Source organism: Cottoperca gobio, chromosome 7 (genome assembly GCF_900634415.1).
Source record: "Cottoperca gobio chromosome 7, fCotGob3.1, whole genome shotgun sequence".
NCBI lineage: Eukaryota > Metazoa > Chordata > Actinopteri > Perciformes > Bovichtidae > Cottoperca > Cottoperca gobio.
The window spans coordinates 4,345,639-4,368,870 of NC_041361.1; the positions used below are offsets into that span (position 1 = coordinate 4,345,639).

The window sequence follows — 23,232 nt, forward strand, 5'->3', positions numbered from 1 at the left end:
GGGCTGACGTAGGGAAAGTTTCTGATGGCAACAGCAGAAGTAATTTCTTCGGACTTGGTCACCTCATTATCAGTAGTGCAGAGTTTCCTCTCCTTCCTCTGGGAACATCGCTCGCAGTCTGCCAGCACGCTCATTTATCCCCTCTGTCTGTCACTTCAGCGTCCAGCTCTTCCTTCAACAACACCATCATACCCCCTCCCTTTTACCTTCTGCTCTCCGCTCGTCCTCCAGGACTCGTTCTTGTCTCTATCGTGCCAAGAAATGGCTGAAGCTCATTTAAGGAGTCCTTGAGGGGGGGAGGGGAGGGGGGGGGGGGGGGGGGGCCTTGTTGTTATTTAACAGAAGGACCAGGAATCCTCCATTGTCATGCATTCTCATTTGCAAATCTCAGGGTGTGTCTTGTATGGCAGTTTGTTAGTGGAGGAGGAGAGGTTTAGTTGCAGTCAGAGATAGGATCTAAGAGCTTAGAGGCGTTTACATTAGTTATGTTTGGAAAGTCCCATTTAATCAAGTGGAATATGAAGCGGAAAACTAATATTTCCTGTAAAAGGGGAGAAGAAGTCCACTGGGCAGAGAATGGTAATCTCTGGCAGGAAGCCAGTTAGACATTCATCTCATTACAGGACTGCGAGGTCTGTTAACTCTGGAATGCGTGACAGTTTCTAAATAAAAATACACTATTAGAGTCGGCCTTTTATTTAATTGTTGCTGTGCATTTCACGGGAACGAACACTTTGGGAATCCATGTGTATTTAATGGGCTCTTAACAAATGGAAAAAGCTAATCTGACATCTTTCAGATGCTTGTTAAACACAAATGTATTTAATAATAAAAAATTAAAAAAAGCAGCTAAACTTAACATTTGGAAGCTGGAACCAGTGAATGTTTTCAAGCACATTTTTGCTTAATAAATAACTCAAACAATTAAATTATTAAAGTGGTAGCTTGATTTTCTGTCAGTTGATTAATTAGTCAATTAATTAAGTAGAACAGCAACTGTAAATAAATACCCCCCCTCCCTATTTTGCATTTATAAGCAGTAAATAATCAATAACTAAAAGCCTATAATAAAGTATACATGCGTCAGGATGTCAGATAGTGACGGTGGGCATGCAGCGAGGATGGGCAGCCCTTTGGCACACTAGCTGCAACAGCTGCTCGGCCCACTCCTCCACCACCTCCCACCACTACTACTACCACTACCAGGGGCCGGGGTGACGTAACTCGCTCTGCTGCCAGCCTGCGCCTCACGTGACAGAGGTCGCTAGTCAAACCCTGTTACCGTCTCTCAGCCCCAGGCTGTGAGAATCGCAACATCTTCTGCTCTCCCCGTCGCTATGCGCCTCCTTTCCCCGCTCGCTGAATGTTCTGCAGCATGAAAACACAACGGAGTATAATCTCCAGATGTTCCTGGTTAGGGCAGGGTTTATCAATCGGCAGCAGACATCAGAGGAGATCTTAATCTCCTCTTGTTCGACATGCACGGACGTCTAAATCAGGATGACGTTCGAGGCTGTCTGTAAGCGCCACAGTAAAAGACAGGATTTTCATCAAAAAACATGGGCTGTCCAGGAAGTCTTGGCTGTGGCGTATGAATTCCAATCTCTTTCCCAGCGAGGCTGCAAGTCATTGGTGCCATTTTGTGTAAGAGCCTTCAGAGCTGTGTCTTGTTAGTACATGATTGTTTGACTCCTCACGCGGCCTGTACAGCTGATCCTGTTCTTTTATAGTGAGTGGGATTTCATGATGCAACACAATTCTTCTTTATAGCAGAATATGAAAGTGTTGCACTGAAAATCAAGCCCAATTTAATTTAGTATAGCGATGTTTTGAAATTAGATTTATTTTTGCTGCAGGGCTGTCTGTCTGCTAAAATTAGTTTGAAACCAGGCAACCCATTTTTAGTTCCCCTCATGCCAAGTTTACTCTTTTCTTAATCCCTTTAATGACAGAATGTTCTCTATGTGGACATCCAACAATGCAGCTTCTGTAGAATTGATTCACAGGTCATTGTTTTTCAAGTTATGGCTTCTATATCCTATCTCTGGCTTAAACAAGAACAAATGTTTCTAAAAATCTGCTACACAGAAGGTTTTTACCTTGTTATTGACGCTGACATGGCAGTTACAAAGTAATGGCACTCGATGTGCAACTTTTGTATCCATGCATCTTTCTGTTTTATCAGAAAACAAACCTTTATTAGTCCCACAGTGGGGACATTTATCTTGTCACAGCAAAAGAACATATGAAGTAAAAAGGCAGTAAACAATAATTAAATAGAATAAAAAGTACCAAGAGGTTGATAGAAGATAAAGTGAGTATTGCACATGGCAGTGTTGATTGCACAGCAGTGGAGGAACAGTCTGTTCTTGGTGTGGTGGTCTACCTCTCTATCTCTCCATGTTTGTATGTTCCGCTCTGCAGAGAGCTGCTTGTTGGGACAAACTCCACCGAAGAGCGTTAACTTTATCCAAACGCACTCGTCCTTTCAGCTCCTGCAGTTCGGCATGTTTCGTGCAGTAATGACGCTCAAGATTATTTTTCATCATGTGTCTCTAGACACACTGGCCTTTTACTTCCACAAAGAAATCATCGTTCGTCTATTTCTCCTGGAAAGTGACATTCTGCATCCACCTTTCTCTGTTTTACACTCGCCACGCTACGTTCACTGATGTCAACGACAGTCTCGTTTAAAATTGAAATGACGTGACCACGTGATGACATGTTCCGCTCGTGTTGTGTTCAGGGACACTGACCTTGGTCAGGAGGCCGGAGGTTCCCCACCCCTGCACTAAACACTATATGTTTCTCCACATAAATCACCAACATGAGGGATAAATTATCTAAAGATGTGAGCAGATTATGTTTAGCAAAAGTATTTAAAAACGAAAATGAAAAAAAAAATGCTATGGATGAAACGTAAGTGATGGAGGTGGTTGTTTGGGAGTTTCTGGAGAGGCCCTGCAGTGAAAGAGCCTCTGTGTGAATGACATGTGTAGCACAGCTTGCATCGGAGGAGGAGGAGGGGAGGCTCGTCTCGATGTCTCATTGTTGCTTGTTTCCTATCAGTGAGTCAAGTGTCCGGTCGGCCATGTTTAATCCGATCAGATGCTGCCTGACACATCGCTATAGAGACTGACCACCACACTTACATCGGAGACACTTGGTCCTAACATGATCCTACGCACTCGAGTTCAAGTAGGTGTCCAATGTTGCACTCCTGTTTTTTATATTGTGAGAAAAGGCTTCATGCTTTAATCATACACACACTGTTGTTAGAGTCAGCTGTGTTTTAATGCTGTGTGTAAATGCTAGATTACTACAGGAGCAGCAGACCTGCGCATTAAAGGGAAAGTGAATGATGCTGATTTAACCCAGCGTGTATGTTCGCCCGTTGAAGTCATCACAGTAAATCCCTCTAGTGACAAATGCTCGATGGTTCGTCACAGATGAGAGACTGCATGCTCTTTTTATGTGCGGCCATTTTTCTATAAGAGTGCAGACATGTGAGTTTGTTTTGAGCCAAAGAGGGACACGTATACAAATCCAACTGATGAAACCACCCAGGCAGTGAAAACTGAAGTTGTGTTGGTTTAGTTTTCAGAGAAAGGCTGCTTTGAAGCCTTATTATTATTTTTTTACATTGGTTTTGTTCAGTTAAGTCACCCCATAGATAACAGCCAGCCTCTGTGTCCCCTCTTTTGATAAGCAGGTGTTGTTTTGTTTCCCTAAACTCCACCTCCTCTCTCTCTCTCTCTGCCTCTCTCTCTCGCTCTCGCTCTCGCTCTCTCTCTCTCTCTCTCTCTCTCTCTCTCCGCTCAAGCTGTGACCTGCTTTGCCAGTGTAGTACAATACTCACTCTCCCTCTCTCAATCCCACTTTCTCCCTCAATGAAGGAGATACCTGCTGATCCCATCTGGCGCCAGGTCTTTGAGAGAGTCCACTGACACCTGTCTAAAAACTGCCCCTGTTGCCCCCTCCGCATGATGTCCTGTCTTCAGTGGCACAGCTGACAAGTTCCTCTGGGAGTCACCCAAACTGACATCTTGCATGTCCATGTGGGGGCCTCTCATGCCAGCTGTCAGCCCTTTTGTAGGTGGCTCTGTGTGTCTGGAATGACTGACTCTCAGAGCATGTGGTTCCACAATAACACTGGCAATATCTGCCACACCCATCAATGCACAATATGTGAATAAAGCCAGAGAGCCGTAGGGTTTTACAGGTTTTATTAGCAGATCGCTAAGAGTCACGTGTTTGCAATTCACCAGTCACCTGTTAAGAGATTGAGAGCAGTGATTGCCATGATGTGTTTTCCACTCTCATGTTATCTCCTACTATAGGCAGGATAGAGGCTTTTTCTTTTAGTGTTTTCTTTCCTGTTCCCCAGAGTTACAACCCAGCAGCACAGTCCTAATTATGACTCAGTGTTGTCATTGTGTGTTCGTTGTTTGACAGAGTATTCCCACGCCATAGTCTCAGTTCAACTCCTGGATTGAAGGCTTCGCCCCCTGCTGGCTGTTCACGATGGTGATCAGCAGCAGTGCTGGAGGTTCGCGGGTCTATTAGACATTGATCGTGTTGCTGCATGCGACTCATTAGATCCAGTAAGCACCACTTACTGAGTTGAAATTGTAATGACTACTTTTAATTGCTGTTTGTCAGCTGGTCTGTTAGCTGAGATGAGATCATTGGCTCATGGCTGTTGATAGGATTTGTATTTAGATCTCTACACTCACTACCTTTCTCTTAACTCCAGCCTGTCGGTGTGTAGTACACAGAAATATTGCGTTAACAACACTGTCAGGCAGTAACCCAGGCCACTTCACGCAGACCCACAACAGTCACACATTTGCAAGGCATGTGGAAAATGCATCATGCTCATCTTTCCCCCCTTTTTTAGTCGTCTTATGTCTACAACTTCCATTATTGTTGCCTTCGTTGTGCTCTGATGTGTGAGCAGAAAGTGTGCCTCATAGATGTGACAGCTCATCTTGACGGGGCAAAACTATTACAAACAATACGATACAATAAATCTTTATAGCCCAGCGGGCAGGAAGTATCACGAAACATAAGAAACAACAGCATAAAAACACACACACACACACACCCACACAAGGTCATATCACACATTAAAACAGTTCCTGCTAATGTCTGTGGTTTAGATCTACCAAGTTAAGAATATTGACGGCACTCGGTTTCAGTTTCAGTTTCCAGAGGGACTCTCGTCTTTTCTCTAAAAAGTCACGGGCTTTTCTATTTTTGCTTGTCCATTGACTCAAGTCTAGGAAGTCTATTCAGGCCAGGTCTCACTCTTTGTAACTCCACAATGCAAGAGGCGATCAGAGTGGCCCATGTCTCTGCTAGAACACCGCCGCCCCCGACCTTCCCCAACACCTGTCCTCATTAGTCCATGCATGTCTGCCAGATATCCCCCCCCCCCAGGCCCCACTGTGCGCTTCATCATCATTGGTGCTTTTTCATGACCTTTTTTAATCTGCTAACGGGGCGGGCTCTACACACTGATTGGTTTAACTCCGCTGAGTCACCTGCTCTTCCTCATTAACAAACATGACAACTCGTGGCCCTTCTCTCCTGATCTGCTTTTATTACATCGCCTTATCACTTTGTTTCTTGAGCGTGTCCTGTGCTGCTTCTCACCCTTTCACCCCCCCCCCCCCCAACAGAACAACGACAACGAGACGCCGCTGCACTGTGCTGCCCAGTATGGCCACTCCCAGGTGGTGCGGCTGCTGCTGGAGGAGCTGACGGACCCCACCATGAGGAACAACAAGTTTGAGACTCCACTGGACCTGGCCGCGCTCTACGGCCGCCTGGAGGTGGTCAAGCTGCTGCTCAGCGCCCACCCCAACCTGCTCAGCTGTAACACCAAGAAACACACACCGCTGCATCTGGCCTCTCGGAACGGACACCTGCCTGTGGTGGAGGTGCTGCTGGACGCTGGCATGGACATCAACTATGAGGTGTGTGTGTGTGTGTGTCTGTGTGTCTGTGTGTGTGTGTGTGTGTGTGAACTTAAAAGCTTCAGTTTGCAAGTATGTCTTAATATACTGTCATGGCCGAAATGATGTTGGGTTAATCTGTTCTTGCAGCACTTCCTCTCGCTACTTCCTACTAAAGCTATGAGATTAAATGTAAAACTCTTAAGCTCTCAGTTTGCAGAGGAACTGCTGTGGTATCAAAGCAGAGCCGGCCTTGCTCCCCCTGGTGGGCCCTGTGGCTCTGACTCTGTACCAAACTGTGCCATCCGTCTGTCTGGAAATACTTTCCCCTTTTGCTCTGTCCTCCTTTTCCTCTGAATCAAGGATGCAGAGTCTATTCAATGTCCTGCAGGCCTTCCATCCTGCAGGTTTCAATTAGCATGGTCCTCTGAGCTGGAAAATGATCGGCTTTGATTTCTCAACCACATAATTGTCAGGAGTGGACCGGGTGGTGGGTGTAAATTCGGTAGTTACCATACACTGTTCGGGGCTCAACAGTAACAGGCATCAGCTTTACCGTTGAGCCCTGCTGTTAAGATTTGGGGACTGCCACAGTGCGATTCATCTGGAAATAGTAGAAGAAAAATAAGCACGAGCTCTAATTTTCAGTACAATCACATTGGTGCCACACAGGGGTATTTGTCTCGACCTTCTGCGCCTCTGTCTCTTTATGCTTCTGGTTTCTTTTCTCTGCTCAGACGGAGAAAGGCAGCGCCCTCCACGAAGCAGCCTTGTTCGGGAAGACGGATGTGGTCGAGAGACTTCTGAGTGCAGGTCAGACTTAAGTAGCACACGCAGGCAACATCTGCGTCTCCTGCTGTTCTTAATCAACACAACTTCTACGAAGGAAATTTAATTGGCAAAAAAACAAAACCTTGTCATTCGTCAGGTATCGTTGTGAACATCAGCGACCAGAAGGGCCTGACAGCGCTGGACACTGTCAAGGACATGCCCTCCCAGAAGAGCAGTCAGATCGCCGCGCTCATCCTAGGTGAACACCGAGAGCTGTGAAGGGAAGCACCCTCTTCGTTTCACATTTACCGGCTGTGATACAATGTCCTGTGTGTCTGTTGCAGGTCACATGGCTGGAAAACCCCCTGACATTGACCTTCCCCCTCCACCAATCCCTCCGCCCCAGGAGAGTCCCAGCCCTCGTAAAAAGGGTAAGACTTACCAGATGTTAGAAAAGTTTGGTGTTTGAACACAGAGCAGGAGAATGCACAGAGGTTTCTCTTTTATTTGTTCAGCTGAGAACTTTGTTTGTGTGTTTATGCACATTATGTACATTTGAACCTTTTTGTTTTGGTTATAGGTGATCTGGAAAGGGTGAACGAGTTGATCTCGGGGCTGGCCCCGAGGCCCGAGGAGGAGAGCCCGTACGAGGCTCTGTTTGAAGCCACCTCTTGTCACTCTCTGGACAGCCTCACCAGCGGCAAGTCCTCAGACAGGGACTCTGGGCGGCCGGACAGCGAAGCTGGAAAGGTCAGCAGTAGTTTAACATACACACACACACACACACACACTCACACATACACACACACACACACATCACAGGGTTTCATAGGAAGATGAAATGCAGAACTCCCACTAGAGGGTGATAGTGGTCTTCCATCCACATGAATGGGCTCCAACACTTCCAGCATTACAGTCTTGTGGGTATGCAATGCATTTCTTAGTTCTTTAGTTCTTGCATTAAACTAATGAGATATTGATTTGCAACTGTGTATTTATTACATCTTGTATTCTTGATCATTTGCAGAAAGATCGCCTGGCCCACTCATCACATCCTGGTCATGAGGAAGAGGTAAGCTCAGATGTGAGGAGCTGAGATCATGAAGCCGTGTTGCCATGTGACGCCACGCGCTCTCATATGTGCTGACTTTTAGCATGGTGCATGCGAGGGTCACGGCAGGACGGCTGACTTTAAAAGTTAGTTTCCTCTTGAGAGGTTGGACATGGTTTATTAATGCAATCTCTCGGGGGGCTGTTGGAAAATGATTATCGGATGATTATCTGCCGCTGAGGAAGCTTTTCTTTCTTCTTAAGCTACACCAGTTATGATTGTTCTCCACACGGCCGCTGCTCAAATCAAACGACTTTTTTGATAAATATTCATCTGAGTGCAGCATGAGACGCAGGCAGAGGGGGCGTAACAAGGAGGAGAAGTGAAGACAAACTCAGAACCTGTCTGCTCTCAACTGTGGCTGACGATGCTGTTGAAATACATTTAAGGACGTTATTTTTTTTCACTTGCCGAAGGAGATGTTTGCATCGTAAAATATAATATATATATATAATATGTGGTGAATGCAAATAATTCCAAGTCGTCTGTGCATTACATTTTCTTTCCCTCTACTCTCTCCTTTTGCGTCTTTTCCTGCAGGCCCTGTATACTAATAGCAGTATCGATGAGAGAGGCGAGCCGGAGGAGGATCACACGTACGAGTTGTTGCTGACTGCACAGACCAAACACGCACCGACCAACCAGGAGTCCCAATCCAATAAATGTAATTGTGTGTTTTTTAAAAGGGAAAAGTGTGCATTTCCAGTATTACATTACAGTACAGGTCATTTAGCAGACGCTCTTATCCAGAGCGACTTACAGTGAACTAAGTACAGGGACAGTCTCCCTGGAGCAGCTCAGGGTTAAGCACCTTGCTCAGGGGCTCAATGGTGGCAGCCCTGGTATTGAACTCCCGACCTTCAAGTGTTTTGTTTGGAAGGCGTACCACTAGACCATCACCACCTGTCCTAATCAGCAAGAGCGCCTACACACGCATGGTCAACCCTTACCACGACTGTGTGTGCCGTACATGAGCAGACTCTCCTTAGTTGTGGCTGATGAATGACACTGCATGTAATTGGATTAAATGGGATTAAATTAAGAGGCCATTTTGATCCATTGCCGTTAATGTAGATGTTTTAAAACCATGCCCTCCGGCCCTGCGGTTTAGTCAGCCTCACTAGTACCATTTAAAGAACGTCACTGAGCTGAAGGGCTGGAGTTTAATGGCTGATGTCACCATGCCTCCCCCATATGTGTATAAATGATGGTGTAAGAAAAAAAGGGATTCTTTACTGTTCTGCGTTGTCCACCGTCTGTTTTAAAACCGCTTCATCATGTCTGCGTCGCCAGCGCTGTTTAAATGGCCGGGAGTCTCAGCTAAAGTCTGATATATGTCGCCAGGCATAAGACGTTAGTTTATTATACATCACTTTCACTTCCTCTTAGCATAAGGTCTGTCCTCCAATCAGAAGGGGCCATACACTGTGTGTAGAGCAATGGGCCAGTGTAATCTTTCATCTGCCACAACTACAGTATGACTCATGTCTTCTACCTCCTCAGATGAGAACACCACTGTGCAGTCTTCCAACAGTGTCCTACCTCAGGTAAATGTAACACTCTTTCTTTTATCCTTCTTATGTTTTAGGAAGGCATCAAACGGTGGTTCTCATTCTTTAATGCCTGCCAGTTACAAAAAAAATCATTTCATTAAATCTCTGTGAGTGCAAGTTGTACATAAACCATATGGAGGGCTTTTTGACAGTCCACTATACCAGCTGCAATTTGAATTGCATATCTGGAGCATGACCACATGACAGGTTATATAATGAAGATGAAGGTCTCTTCACAGTCAGAGATTGAGTCATATGTCAGAAGAAGGCAGAAGTCGTCTTAAACTGGCAGTCATAACTGTGTCTGTGCGATCCCGCCTCTTCTATTTATTGTCCTATCATATCTTATTTTATCGCTTTTTCCAATTTATCATGCAGTTAGCAGTTTTATTACCGCTGCCACCCACCCACAACCCCACCTGCTGCCCACAATATCTCCTCGAATCTTTTATTACAAGCTCCTATTGGATTAGCTGTGCTCCTCGGCTGGCTAATCATAATAAACGAGCAGCATAGTGTCCTCTCTGCTCTAATCTACAGCCTGGTCTACTTTATGGCTGATGTGGGCAGACCTGCCACCAGAACTGCCACGCCTGCAATCAATCGATTAGCGTCATTGTTTCATGCTAAGCTAGCTGAAACTGTACCCAGGGCTATTAGTTGATTAACTGCAGATGCTAATATGATTGTGTTTGGGGAGGTACGTTTATATTGGCAGGTGTAGGTAATAAAAAAAAATCATTTTCTCTCCCACTTTAGCGTAAACCGTCTGCCCCGAACGACCTCCGAGCCCCAAGCAAGACGAAAGACACCCTGCAGCCTCCTGGACGGGCGAGCCCGCGGGCACCGGGAGGTAAGTTTGAGCACCCCTTTCTCACAGTAACCTGATGGGGAACAACAACAACTGCTGCTGGCAATGCTGTGAGGGTAGGAAAAGATGGGGCTGCACACATCGGACTTGTAAAAACACAAGCCAAGCATGTCGATGAAACGGGAGAAAAGCATTTGAGTTTGCAGGGTGAGCTGGGCATGCTTGGATTAGCACTGCCAGGGAATGCGTGATTGGCATTCTGCAGCAGCAGAGCGGATTTGACTTGTCAGGCTCATTGACATTCCCTGGCAAAGCGGGAAAGACTCATTTCTTTGCCAATATGAAGCAGAATTCTTGATCAGATTGTGACATTCCTGCCATTCCAGATCCCGCTTATAAGCTGGATGTGCCACGGCCATCCAGCCAAGCGTGGAGCGGAGGTAAGGAGCGAGAGTTTTTGCCCACATGCATTGTGACTTAGTGATCGTAGTGCACTCAGGCACAAAAGGAAAGTGGAGGAAGGAGTCCTTTCTTCCCCGAGCATGTGGTTTCTGTATTTCATGGCTTCTTAAAATAACCGACGGTGATTGTTAAAACTAGCAGGGCACATTTCCTGCTTTTGTTTTCCATGCACGCAGTCTTGGGACGGTGTCTTTGCTCCTTAATGTTGATACACATCCATTTCAATGACATATTTTGCATCTCAAATCAATCAAAAAGGACTGTTTATTGTCAGATGCTTGCATATTTGTGGGACGTGTTTTGCCACAGGACTCGAGAAGAAGTCAGTTTGACAGTTGTTGTTGTTGTTGTTGTTGTTAAGAGGCTGGCGTTGTGGGAACAAGGGGGAAAATAAAACTCACGAGCACAGCGGGACCTTCATTTCCTTTTTTTTTCCCCTTGTATATTGTCCTGAAGTTATGCTCACCCTTTCCTTTTTTTTTTTTAAAGCCACAAAAACCACAAGCTTGTTTTATACGCGAGCGCCACGTTGGGATTTTGCACGTCAGCAAGTTAAATGCACGGTTCCCACTTTTGTGTTTTACATAAACCTGGCCAGCTGCCCATGTTTAGCTGTTTTAGTTCTGCTCCTGTGGACTGCTCCTGCTTCTGCTCCCCCCCCCCCCCAGTGTGGACGGTCAGGGACCCGACCTCAGCACTTTGTGGCAGGTGGAGGAGATATGCACGGTCAGCGATACCAGGGTGTTTATCATCTGTCACAAACATATTGCCGTCATATCCCCCTCGTGCCAAGAAGCACTTCATGGTTCGTCCAAAGCCTTGAATGGTTGTTTGGACGCTGTTATGAACTGCAATGCTACAGATGGATGCAGACGGCAGCACAACAACCTTCTTGGTGCCTTTTTACATCACATTACATGATGTTCTGTTCTATCATGTGTATGCTGTTGAGTGTGATAACAGGGACTTGTATTGAGCGGCTCTGCCAATAGAAATATTAGTTTACTGTCAATGAAACGATCAATAAGACGGCCTTTCATTTCCTCATCGACTTTCTGCAGTGCAAGTCTCTCCTATCTACAATCAAAACCGAGCAGAGCTTTCACAGGCGGAGCACGCGTTGACTTTGGACTATGTAAATGGTGGATTGACATCCTGCGCCGGCACTGCAGTGGCTGCACAACAGAACCTGGCATCATTAGTAAGACGCGGAGCCGTCGTTGCCAAACGAAATAGGCGCATCCCACCTCTGTGGTGACCTCACCCGTCTATGAGAGCTGCAGTAATGTCAGTACGTGTCCGTGCACATTTTTAAACCGTAGCACTGCGTGAGCAGGGGGTGCAGGGGGTTAACACCATGTGAGATTGTTGGAACCACGTTGATGTGCTCATAGGGCGTTCACACTCCCAAGCTGCCACGGAGAGGGTGGGTGTCTGGCTGTGGTCCTGACATACGTGTGAAGTACACTCACTCACCCCTTGTAACACACACACACACACACACACACACACACACACACACACACACACACACACACACACACACACACACACACACACACACACACACACACACTTTTCCTGGATGATCAAGTGTTTAGATAGTTGTGAAAAGGGGAGTTTGGGGGCGTTGTTGGTCACATTCCCTTGCGCTGCAAATGGCCCCTGAAACAATAATGGGGCAGTTTGCTGAAGTCAGAGTCTGCGTGTCGAACAGTCGAGTCGTACACTGCCTCCCCTCGTGTGCTGCAGATACGCTCTTTTGATGTTTTCCGTCTTTGAACAGCGGGCCGAGAGATAGCAGAGCGGAGCCGAGCAACAAACTGTTAGTTTGAACGTTTGTTCAAACCCTTCTGTGGAGGACAAACCTTTCCTGTGGTGTGACTGTCCCAGATTCACTGTCACCAAACACCCTGACCCTGTCAGCCCTGGCAGAGACGGTACACACACACACACACGCACGCACACACACACACACACACACGCACACTCCTTCACCATGTGTCACAGGGCTAATTATCAGGAGTCTGGCTGCAGGAGGACAGGGCGATTCAAATTTCCATTCCTGAGCCGCCATTAGGGGCTAGAATTAGAAGCTAGAAAACACAGAGGGCTGCTGGTCACACTGCAGACAACAACTCGCATCACTGCAGTTCAAAGGAAGATGACTACAGAAGCTCACGGACTAGTGATTTTTCTAAAGCCACAGCCACTGTCATCCCATGGCTGATTTGATAGTGGAAAAGAGGCTTAGGTGGCAGTAATTCCTCAGGGAGAGGGAGGAGGAAAATCTAATTGTTTTTAATTGCTCTTGCCACTCTTGGAGTTGTTTTCGTTGGAGAAGGCAGCCGATGTAAGTTTCACTCCTCTCGGTGATATTACTGAGTCTACTTGTGCATATTGTGGCGTGTTTGTTGTGCGACTGGTGGCTGCAGTTATGTGAGTCTTGTAGTGACTGTAGTGGGACGTCTTAGTGTCAGACAAGAGGGCCTGTGAGGTAAAGCTAGTCCCGATGATGACTTGCTTCAATTCCCCCTTAACAAACTACAGGCAGTCAGGCACCAGCAGATCCTCGTCAGACGGCTGCAAGCTGGGTTTGGAATTCAGTTATTTCTCCAGCCAACATACGCCTTCTCCTTTCGCCATCTCTCTTCTCTCCCTCTTTTTCTCTCTCGTCACTCCTGGTAGGAAACAATTACAGATCTGTTTCTGGGCTTATGTGGGCGGTTTCTTATTAGCCCTGCTCTAAGGATCCTTCAGTTAGAAGCCCTCTTTCCAGTTCTCACAAACTTCTCTCTTTACTTCACTGACTTTGTCCATTCCTTTTCTCTTCCTCCAGATAACTCCCAGCTCAGCCAGGATCAGGAAGCAGGTGTCTCGGAGCAGTTCACTGGCCTGCTGCACGGATCATCCCCTGTCTTCGACGGCCGCGAGGAGCCCTTCAGGCTTCCAGGGGGGGTTGTGCCGTCCAACCAGAGCGAGCCGGAATCAAGGAAATCAGCCAAAGTAAAAGAGAAAGTAGCAGCTGCTACACCGCCGCCGAGTCGTCCCAGTATGGCCGCCATCCTGACAGACTGTGATCCCAAAGCAATTTACGCAACTGTGAACAAGGAACCCAGAGACTTGGGGGCCGTTAGGATGCGCCCTCCCGGGGACCTGAAGCTGGCACGCAGCCTCTCCAAGTCTGACTCAGACCTCCTCGTGTCGCCCCCTAGTGAGGAGGACGGGGGGTTGGGGAACCGCAGCGAGTCTGTTTCTAACTGTAGCACTGGCAAGAAGAGGCTTGAGAAATCTCCCTCTTTCACCTCAGAATGGGACGAGGTAAGTGTGTGTGTGTGTGTGTGTGTGTGTGTGTGCGTGTGTGTAGATTTAAAGCACCTATTATCTAGGATTGCTCTTGTGTACAATATGTCTCCCCCCCCCCCCCCCATTTTTTTTTTTACAAAGCCCTACTTGTAAGGCTTAAGTCGGCTTGTGCTTGTGCTGGAGCCACAAGGCATTTGTCCACAACTACAACGCTTTGTGATTGAATGGAAACCTCAGTACCAGCTGTAAACAACTCTGTTGACTGTAGTTCACTTCCACGAAGACTCTGTCCCCGTTCTGTCAACTCAAAGCCCACCTGTTGTCTTTAGGGGGTGTGTGCAAATTCAGCTCTTCCTTGTTTTGAACACAAACCGTCAGCAAACACAAAGACTGCGACGGAAAAGGTGTTTGTGTTCTGTCGAGTAGTGAAGGAGTTCATTTCTCAAGAAATTCATGTGCTCCTGTTGTTCCCCGAGACGTATTGAATGTTTGAAATCTCAATCACGTCTTGTGTTTTGTGATCAATGGGGATATTCATAACTAAATATACCCCCTCCATTCAGCACTTTAATGCTTTGTCTGCGACGTAGATAAAGAGCTGAGTCGAGCCACAAGAGAGGAGGGATTAGAAGAGACGAGAAGATGGGGATAAAACCACTAAGGATCTGAGAGTAAGACGAGAGACAGAGGAACGTATAAGCTGCAGATCTGTCTCAGCTCGTGTCCTTCTCTTGCAAAGGCTTCAGAAAGCAACCTGGGAGTCTATGTAGAGATGACATGATACAAACGCACACAAAACACTCGCACTTTACTGTCACTCATCGCTTTATTACATTAATAATGATGGACGTTGAGATTAAAGCATCAATAACAGTGAATGAGCAGAAATGCAGGCGCACAAGTTAACATGGTTTGTAATCTACTATTGCTTTCCAACGCTACAACAATCCTCTTATTGTTAGTAGGATTAACCATATCCTCCAAACCTCCCCCTGACGTTGTTTGTTGCTCCACTGCTGAGAACACGCGTCTCTCTTGCAACTCTCCGACGCCGCCGTGCCGCGGAGGGCAGCCTGGTTCGAGAGAGATGTCTTACATGTTGCATTTTGTAATGCCAGGACATCGAGAGCAAATGACAGGGCTCGGATGGCACCGCTAATGCCTTCTCTCCACGGTGAGGAGATCGCATTGCTGCCCAGTGTTCCTCTACACGTTACACCCCAACACAAGCAGCCCCAGTGAGCGGAGATAATGGCAGCTCTGAGGTCGATATCGTGGCTGCTCTGGGCAGTGGTTTGTATATGAACCTCTGATTTGTGGGTGTCGTGGTTCTATGTGAGGAAATGGAATACAAAATATCTCAAACAGATGGATATCTCTATAGATCTACAGCCCCCGTCTGTCCTGTGTTTGGGAGTACAACAACAAAACCTCAATTATGTATTATTGTCGCAGCATTTGTCGCATCGCCGTTTAATGTTTACGACCTCCTCACGAGACATCATTGTTGGATCGTTTCTCTAATGAGCACATTTATTCATCTCTACTTGTGAAGGTGCAGCCATAACACTTTGCCAGATGTTCTGTTGCTGCAGTTCCCCTCTCAGGGTGATAATTAAACTCAGGGTCAGGACTAGCCCACACCACGCAGGCTGTACGCGAGAAGAAGGCGTTCGAGACGACGTTCGTTCTGTCTGGAAATATTCCCGCCAACACTGAGATGGAGAGGGGCCGGCTACACAAGGCCTCTTACAGAACTGCGTCAAAGTTCAACAACTGTTTTCCAACCTTCAGGCCAATCAGCAACACCTTGGCGGCGTGACTCGTTCAGTCTGCTGTACAGTCAGTGTAACCTTGTTTTGGGGGATTTTTTTTTTTTTTTAGGTGCGAGCTCCATAAAGAAGGTTTTTAAGGTCTTGATCCACGTCAAAAATATAATTTTAGTTTTATTGTTTTCGTCAAAGCCTGCCAAGGAAACACTCACGGAGATTTGGGTGTAGTATTTGACTAAAGTCACTGACAAAAACTGACCTTCAGACCTTCTCTGTATGCAGTCAGTGAATTCCATAGTAAATAACTTGCCTCCATTATAGTGTGCGATACAAAGCGATACCATAGTTTGACTCGTGTGCTCATTTTATTGGATGAATCCGGCAGGCCGATATATCAGCTGCTATATGCTCATTGTGGATATATTGGTATCTGTTTATATGACCGCCAATAAATTCAACTAATAAAGTACAGAAATGCCAAAGATATATATTTTGGAACCGTGTCACTATTCATCAAGGTTGTGTTTCAGCTGTAAACTGTCCTACAAAGTACATTTCTTGGTCACAATTGTACTTTTAATTATTGATTTCTCTATTAATCTTTAATTGTGGGATTAATTATGTAGTCAACCTGATGTCACAAATTATAGCCCGGCCAATTCTGCGTTTCTGTACGTCCAGTTGGGGAATAAAGTTAATAAAAATGAACATTTTGAGTGTTTTAATCCCCTATTCAAACTTTGTGGTCACAGGCAGGACACTGTACGGTCTAATTATCCAGTTTAAAGGACACCTCACCTGCTCAGACTGTCTGAGCGACGCGGTCTCGGAGAGCGTGACGGGATTGAGCCAGGCGTGACATTACTTTGATTGGAGTTTGCTGCTCTTCCCCACGATGCCCTCAGCAGCCAGCAGTAGTGTAGTGGAGCTCTTCTGTCTCCCGGTGCTTATGCACAGAGGAACTGAAGACACCGAGCTTGAGAATTGATCTGGTCGTTGTAGAGGAGGTAATAGAAGGGTATCGCTGTCCTCTTGCTGAGGCGCACCCTCCCATGTGGCAGGAGAACAGGTCGTGTTATTGGCTTCTAACCGAAGAAGAGATCTTATCAGTGAGGAAGGAGATCCACTTCAGGCAATGGCCTCATTTTGTGTGTGTGTGTGTGTGTGTGTGTGTGTGTGTGTGTGTGTGTGTGTGTGTGTGTGTGTGTGTGTGTGTGTGTGTGTGTGTGTGTGTGTGTGTGTGTGTGTGTGTGTGTGTGTGTGTGTGTGTGTGTGTGTGTGTGTGTGTGTGTGTGTGTGTTACTTAGTGAACCGGCCAGCTTTAAGTTCATCTGAATGCCAAAAAGCTTATTTGAAATCCTAAAGTAGGCTGCTGGCATCACAATGCATCCTTAATTATTCACTCATATCATGGACTGCATTTTATTTACTCTACGCTCTCTGTCGGCCAAACACTAACAATGGAGTTGACCTTGAAAATATATGGTTTTGCTCTAGTTTGTTAGCAAAGAATCCAATACATGTCTCCCCCCAGAGCAGCCTGCTCACCGTGGACCCTGCGTCTGATGGATCTCATGCATGTGCAGCCTCCTTGTCATGCTCCCTGGCAGACCATGCATTGACAGGCGGTCGGCTAGAGTAATACATCTCGCATTCATGCAATACAGCTAGAAGACATTTTTAAGCCTCGCTGCCTCCAAAAGGGATGTTGCAAAGAAGCCTCCACCTTTTTCTAAGTGCAACGATTGCATGATTGCCAAATAAGATCAGACATTTTTGATTCCGATAGCAATGACATGTTTATATGAAGCTTTGGTTGTCAGTCTGTAAGTGTTTCTTTTGACAAGGCAATTTCTTTTGTCCAATTCCGGCGCCTTAGTTCATGTAAATGAGCGCTGAAGCCGGTTTCCTCTCTGTTGAATAGTGATTCGGATAACGTTGGAGTTCTGTGCTGAAAGGAAAAGGCAAGCGGCCCGTCTTTCTTCTCCTTTTCCTTTTCAGGGAATAAGCCTGCATTAGCTTGAAATGGAAATATTCACACTGCTGATGTAAAGTGCATAGCAGATGAGAGGAGTGTGTGTGGAGGGTAGTTAAAGTTTGATTGGGCGTAACCTAGCCTGCACTCTCTTTAATGATGTTGGGAGTGTCCCCTGAAAATGAAAAACTCTATATTTTCTCTCTCGCTCTCTCGCTCTCTCTCTCTGCCTCTCTCTCCTGCCTTGCTCAATCTCTAGCGAAATATAAGAACCTCTCTCTATCTATGCCAATCTCTCTATCTGAAATTAATAATCGCGATCTCTCACTATCTGACATTATACGATCTAGATAAATCTATCTCTATGCAGCTCTTCTCTGCTCTATCTCTTATCTAATCTATCTATCTCTGCTCCTCTCTACACTCTCTTCTTCTAGCTTTCATATCTATGCTTCTCTTATCTGCCTCCTCAATCTTCTCTGCACTCTCTCTTATCTGACTCTCTTCTATCTGACTGCTCTCTCTCTCCCGCCTCTTTCTCTCTCTCTGATCTATTATTATCTGCCCTCTCTCTCTCATATGGCACTTTATCTCACTCTTCTTATCTCGCACCATCTCTTTCTCTCTCTCTGCCCCTCTCTCTCTCTCTTCTTCTTGCCCCCTATTCTCACTCTCTCTTCGCCCTCTCTTCTCTCTCTCTCTCCCTCTGCATTGCCTCTCTGCTCTCTCTCACTCTCTCTCTCTCACCCTCTCTTTTCTCTCGCTCCTCTCTTCTCCCTCTCACCTCTCTTCTCTGCCGCTCTCTCTTGCCCGCTCTCTTCTTTCTTGCCATCTTCTCTCCTCTCTCACTCTCTCTCTCGCCCTCTCTCTCTCTCTCGCTCTCTCTCTGCCCTCTCTCTCTCTGCCCTCTCTCTCTCTCTCTGCCCTCTCTCTCACTCTCTCTCTCGCCCTCTCTCTCTCTCTCTGCCTCTCTCTCTCTCTGCCCTCTCTCTTCTCTCGCCCCTCTCTTTCTCTCGCCCTCTCTCTCTCTCTGCTCTCTCTCTCTCTCTCTCTGCCCTCTCTCTCTCTCTCTGCCCTCTCTCTCTCTCTCTCTCTCTGCCCTCTCTCTCTCTCTGCCCTCTCTCTCTCTCTCTCTCTCTCTCTCTCTCTCTCTCTCTCTCTCTCTCTCTCTCTCTCTCTCTCTCTCTCTCTCTCTCTCTGCCCTCTCCTTGGCCCGTGCTGCTCCTTCGACAGTGTTTTCTTTACTGTTGCTCTCTCTGAGATGGCAGCCATCTTTACCGGTCACGACTGGCTGCTCTGGAATACTCTACTGAGCTGCACAGCATGTGGGGCGAGGGGGTCCTAGGACATTACCAAACCCACCCCCTAAGGCATACACACACCCCTTTTTTATTTTATTTATAAAAACATATTTCTCTTGTAATCTGGTTTTCTAAATATTCCCGTTCTCACACCCTCCATCCTTTTCTTTCTATATCTGTCTTACTCCTTCACCACCCCCCCATTTCTCACACACACACACCCTTGGATGCACTGCCTCTGGTTTCTAGGCAAGCAGATTTGACTTGCATGAGGTCTTGGCCTGTGTGTGTGTGTGTGTGTGTGTGTGTGTGTGTGTGTTCTCCGTGAGGGGTGTGTGCTGGTGTGTAAAGCGCATGCTAATGCCGGTTGGTCTTAGTCCTCGGGATCAGACTGAAGATGACAATCCAGGGGGCACATTGTGTGGGCCAGCAAACTGAGCTCCACAGATGGGAGGAGAGAAAGGGAGACAGAGAGCTGTAGACAGAGACAGACGGAGAGGGCCGCCATCCACAGCCTCATTTCACTTTTAACTTCATTTTCGATTCGCACGCCACAGATCCAGTAGCCACTATGAAACCGGCTTTTGTGAGTATTGATTCCCTTACAGGCAGCAGGTCCACTTGAGGCTCATTAATCGTGTCTGCCTGCCCTGAATGAATTGAATGGGAAAATAATTGATGCTTTTTCTTTGGATATTATATTTCGTGTAAAGCCTAGTATGCGATTCGATAAGTGCAATAGAATTGGCGGGGGGGGGGGGGGTTCAAACCTCTCCCTCACGTTGTCCTACTACTTTTGAGCGTGTTCTTTAAAAAGTTAATCCTCTGTGGCATTTAAAACATCTACGGGCTATTCACGCTGCATCTCTTTGTTCTTTTTGTTGCCTTCTTGTGTTGCCGTGTTCATGAACTCTTTGTGGATTTGGCTTTTATGTCGCTTTTATTTATTATTTTTTCCTGTGAGGAGGAAAAAGTGGCCTTTAGTGTTTGTTACGGAGAAGTCTGGTGTATTTGAACTACTGAGATCAAACCAAACTGGTGGTGTGTGTAATCTATTCTCTAATCCCCATCAGGAGGTGAACACAGGAGAACCACAGGGAGCTGAGACATGCAGCCACTACTTAGTGTTCCTCTGCTCTCGTCATTAGTTCTAACTTCTACAAATTGGAAGATATACATATGTGTACTTCCTTTGGGGATGAGTTTGCAAAGTTTTTAAAGTTGTGTGGAAGAGACTCAAGCATGACATTGGGCTATTTCCAGAAGAGCAGGATGGGACTGCTGACAGCACTTTGTCCCACTGTGGCATTGAGGTGTTGGCACCTACTTTGGACGGTGGTGCGCTTGTTTTCCCCTTGATAACATCCACTAGTCCATAGTTTTCATCCAACACTCTTTGGTGCCAGCTTGCCAATTTGAGGCCGGTGGTCCTTTTTGTTTCACCCTGAACGAGCTCTGCCAGGCGTCCTTCAGCTCTCCCGCGTCTCTGAGCTTTAGTCGCGTATTGTTCAAGATTCTCAAGGCTGATGATCAAAGAACACTTTTTATGTTTGTTTTCAAGTCACAGTAGAATAGCAGCCACGCTATCCCGCTCAGTCAGTCCCGCTGTGAGAAACATGATAAATGAGGTTCATGTGTTTTTAATCTCCTGAACATCTCCCATCACTGCTCGCTCTTCAGCTGTTGACCCTCCACCTTGCCGCTGACTTCTGACCCTCCTCATTGTCCCTCCCTGCTCACAGCGAGTCCCACTCACAATGGACGCCTCTCCATTTCAGGTCTCTGTATTGATTCGATCCAGCAGCACAAAAACACATTCTTCTCCCGCTCCTCTATTAATTCTCACGACACCGAGCATCTTTGTCCTCGACCGTGAAATTCGGAAGCTTTTTTCTTGTTGTGAATGTGTTTTACCTTGAGGAAATCACTGCTGTGTCCCCTGATAAGGATATATTTACCCAGCTCCAACAGTACATCACACCTGCCTTTCACGGTAGCTGCTTCCAAATCTCATCGGAGCAGCCAGTATTCCCCTTTCTTTCATTATGCTGGACAAGTGAAGCTGATGCACCGAGCGGTGTTTGTGTTCTTGCATCCATACTTGCATTGTTTGAATGAATCTTGGTACTTGTGAGACCTTACCTGCAGTGTGAGTGTGTGTGTTTTAAAAAAAAATGCAACCAGTCATCCTTATTTCTTTCTTCTCATACGCTGCAGCTCGAGGCATTCAGAAAGGTAGGAGGGGGATATTATTACAACCTCTGCTTCAGTGTTTAACAGTACATAGGCAGTTCTTATCCCCTGCGAGTTTAAGAAATAACCTTGGCAGTTGAATTGCATGTCAGAGTGAGATCCCAGCTCCTTATTGCCTCGTTGAGGAGAAGGGAGGCCACTGACGGGAGCATTATCCTCCCTTCAGTACAGCCCTCGGCCACTTTTATGAGACGAGAGCACTGCCCCCCTGTCCTCATTATTACAGGAGCTACAACAGCTCTGCGTGTGTGTGATTGTTACATTTTGAAGCCCTGATTAATACCAGTGTACACCAGCAGCTTTTTTTTTAATTGTCCTGCTGACACCGAGTAATTGAAGTTATTATGGGAGCAGAATAAACGTGCTCGACACCAAACGGCAGACAAGACACCGTTTGCTACTCGCTGCAAACATAACGTGTAAGCAGCTAAAGAGCCAGATATTTCACTCAGGAGTAGGAGAAATCAGTGATACATTGGATTAATATTAATCAGGTGTCGAGAGACAATTATAATGTTGCTCTGTAACTGCTTGATGTGTTTATAGGCACCCGTTTGACGATGGGGCAATTTTGCGTTCGCAATTTGCTCCTGCTGCCCCCAAGTGTCCAAAAACAAAGTCAGTTATTGCAGGTTAGAGGAATAAATCTACATTTTGAAATGCTCTCCTCGTAGGGTTAGGGTGGAAAGAAGCAAAAACCTGGTAACCTCCTACACCTAATCCCAAATAAGGTCAGGTCAGTGTCATCCTCTCCTGTCGTCCAGCTGTGTATTCTACATGTACCTGGTTTTAAGTGAGAGTACACAGATATGGGAAAGAAAACTCAGAAACCTCTCATCTAAAACTGCTGACACGTGCAGAGACGATCTCATTAAGCTTTTTCCAATTCACCATCAACACTTCTGTTTAACGACCGATGTATGGAACATGTGAGGCCGATTAGATGGAGGTTGTTTGTGTACCATATGGTCATTGTGATGTATTCTAATCAACAGTGTGGAGTAGTAACATCGGGCAGATGGATCACTAAGATATTGAGACCCATCTTCGTCTCGGTTCCTTCCTAGAAACAAAGTGTGTTCCCTCTGATGTGCTGAGGAGTAATGTTGAATATATAAATAACCGAGAAGGTTGTGATCTCCAGGTTCTGCCATCGATCCTTCGGCGATTCAATCATTACAAACACATTGCTCGAGCGCTACTCGTGCACAGTTTTCCATTTGAAAGTGAGTTCAGTTTAATGTTTAACTGTGTGGGGGATCTTTTGTAGTGAACGGGCCGATTGTTTTAAAAGAGAACAGCTGGCACAGTGTAGGTAGGTGCACGGAAAACAAAAGGCAAAACAAAACCCTGAGTTTTGTCTCAGCAGAAACCGACGACCTCATCCACCGCAAAACAACGAAGATCTAATTCCTTTGACAGCGTAAGACGTCCGTCCTTCATATAAATATCTCCCGGTCCTTTTTTTGGGGGGGTTTGGGTTCTGTCCTCTTCTTGTAGAGGCACATGGGATCCTTTCAGGTTTCATGAATCCTTGTGGAATGATATAATCTCTGTGATTTATTCATTTCTTCTTCTAAGCAAGTCTAGAAGATCTAATTTACTACTAACTATCCAGTCTAACCGCAGCCCATTGAAATAGATGGATCATTCTTCCGTCTCTTGACATTTCTCTTCTAATTAGATGCCATTTCACTTCTAAACATCCACGCACAGATCGATGATGAGAACCTAATCCCGATGGCACTTTATTACCTTTTTAAAATGACACTAATGAAGACGTATAACCTGTCTCTGGGCTTTTTAGAGCAGCAGCCAGGACAATCGCTTCAGATGAAATGTTTCCAAAAGCGAGACTTTAAGAGTTATTCGCTCCTATTTTATCAAAAGATTTGGAGTGACAGCACTTAACAGGTGTGACTGCGGCACTGTCTGTGCTCCCAATGTCCACGCATAC

At 46.2% G+C, this 23,232-nt stretch overlaps 1 protein-coding gene across 1 annotated transcript in view; it reads left to right on the plus strand.

Moving 5' to 3' along the window:
- anks1aa (ankyrin repeat and sterile alpha motif domain containing 1Aa) overlaps positions 1-23,232 on the plus strand; it is a 57,207-nt gene that overhangs the window by 15,297 nt on the left and 18,678 nt on the right. The window contains 10 exon segments of the mRNA XM_029436361.1: positions 5,685-5,981; positions 6,698-6,773; positions 6,889-6,990; positions 7,076-7,162; positions 7,312-7,481; positions 7,759-7,803; positions 8,383-8,506; positions 9,346-9,389; positions 10,155-10,248; positions 13,508-13,989. Coding sequence (XP_029292221.1) covers positions 5,685-5,981; positions 6,698-6,773; positions 6,889-6,990; positions 7,076-7,162; positions 7,312-7,481; positions 7,759-7,803; positions 8,383-8,506; positions 9,346-9,389; positions 10,155-10,248; positions 13,508-13,989 — 1,521 coding nt within the window.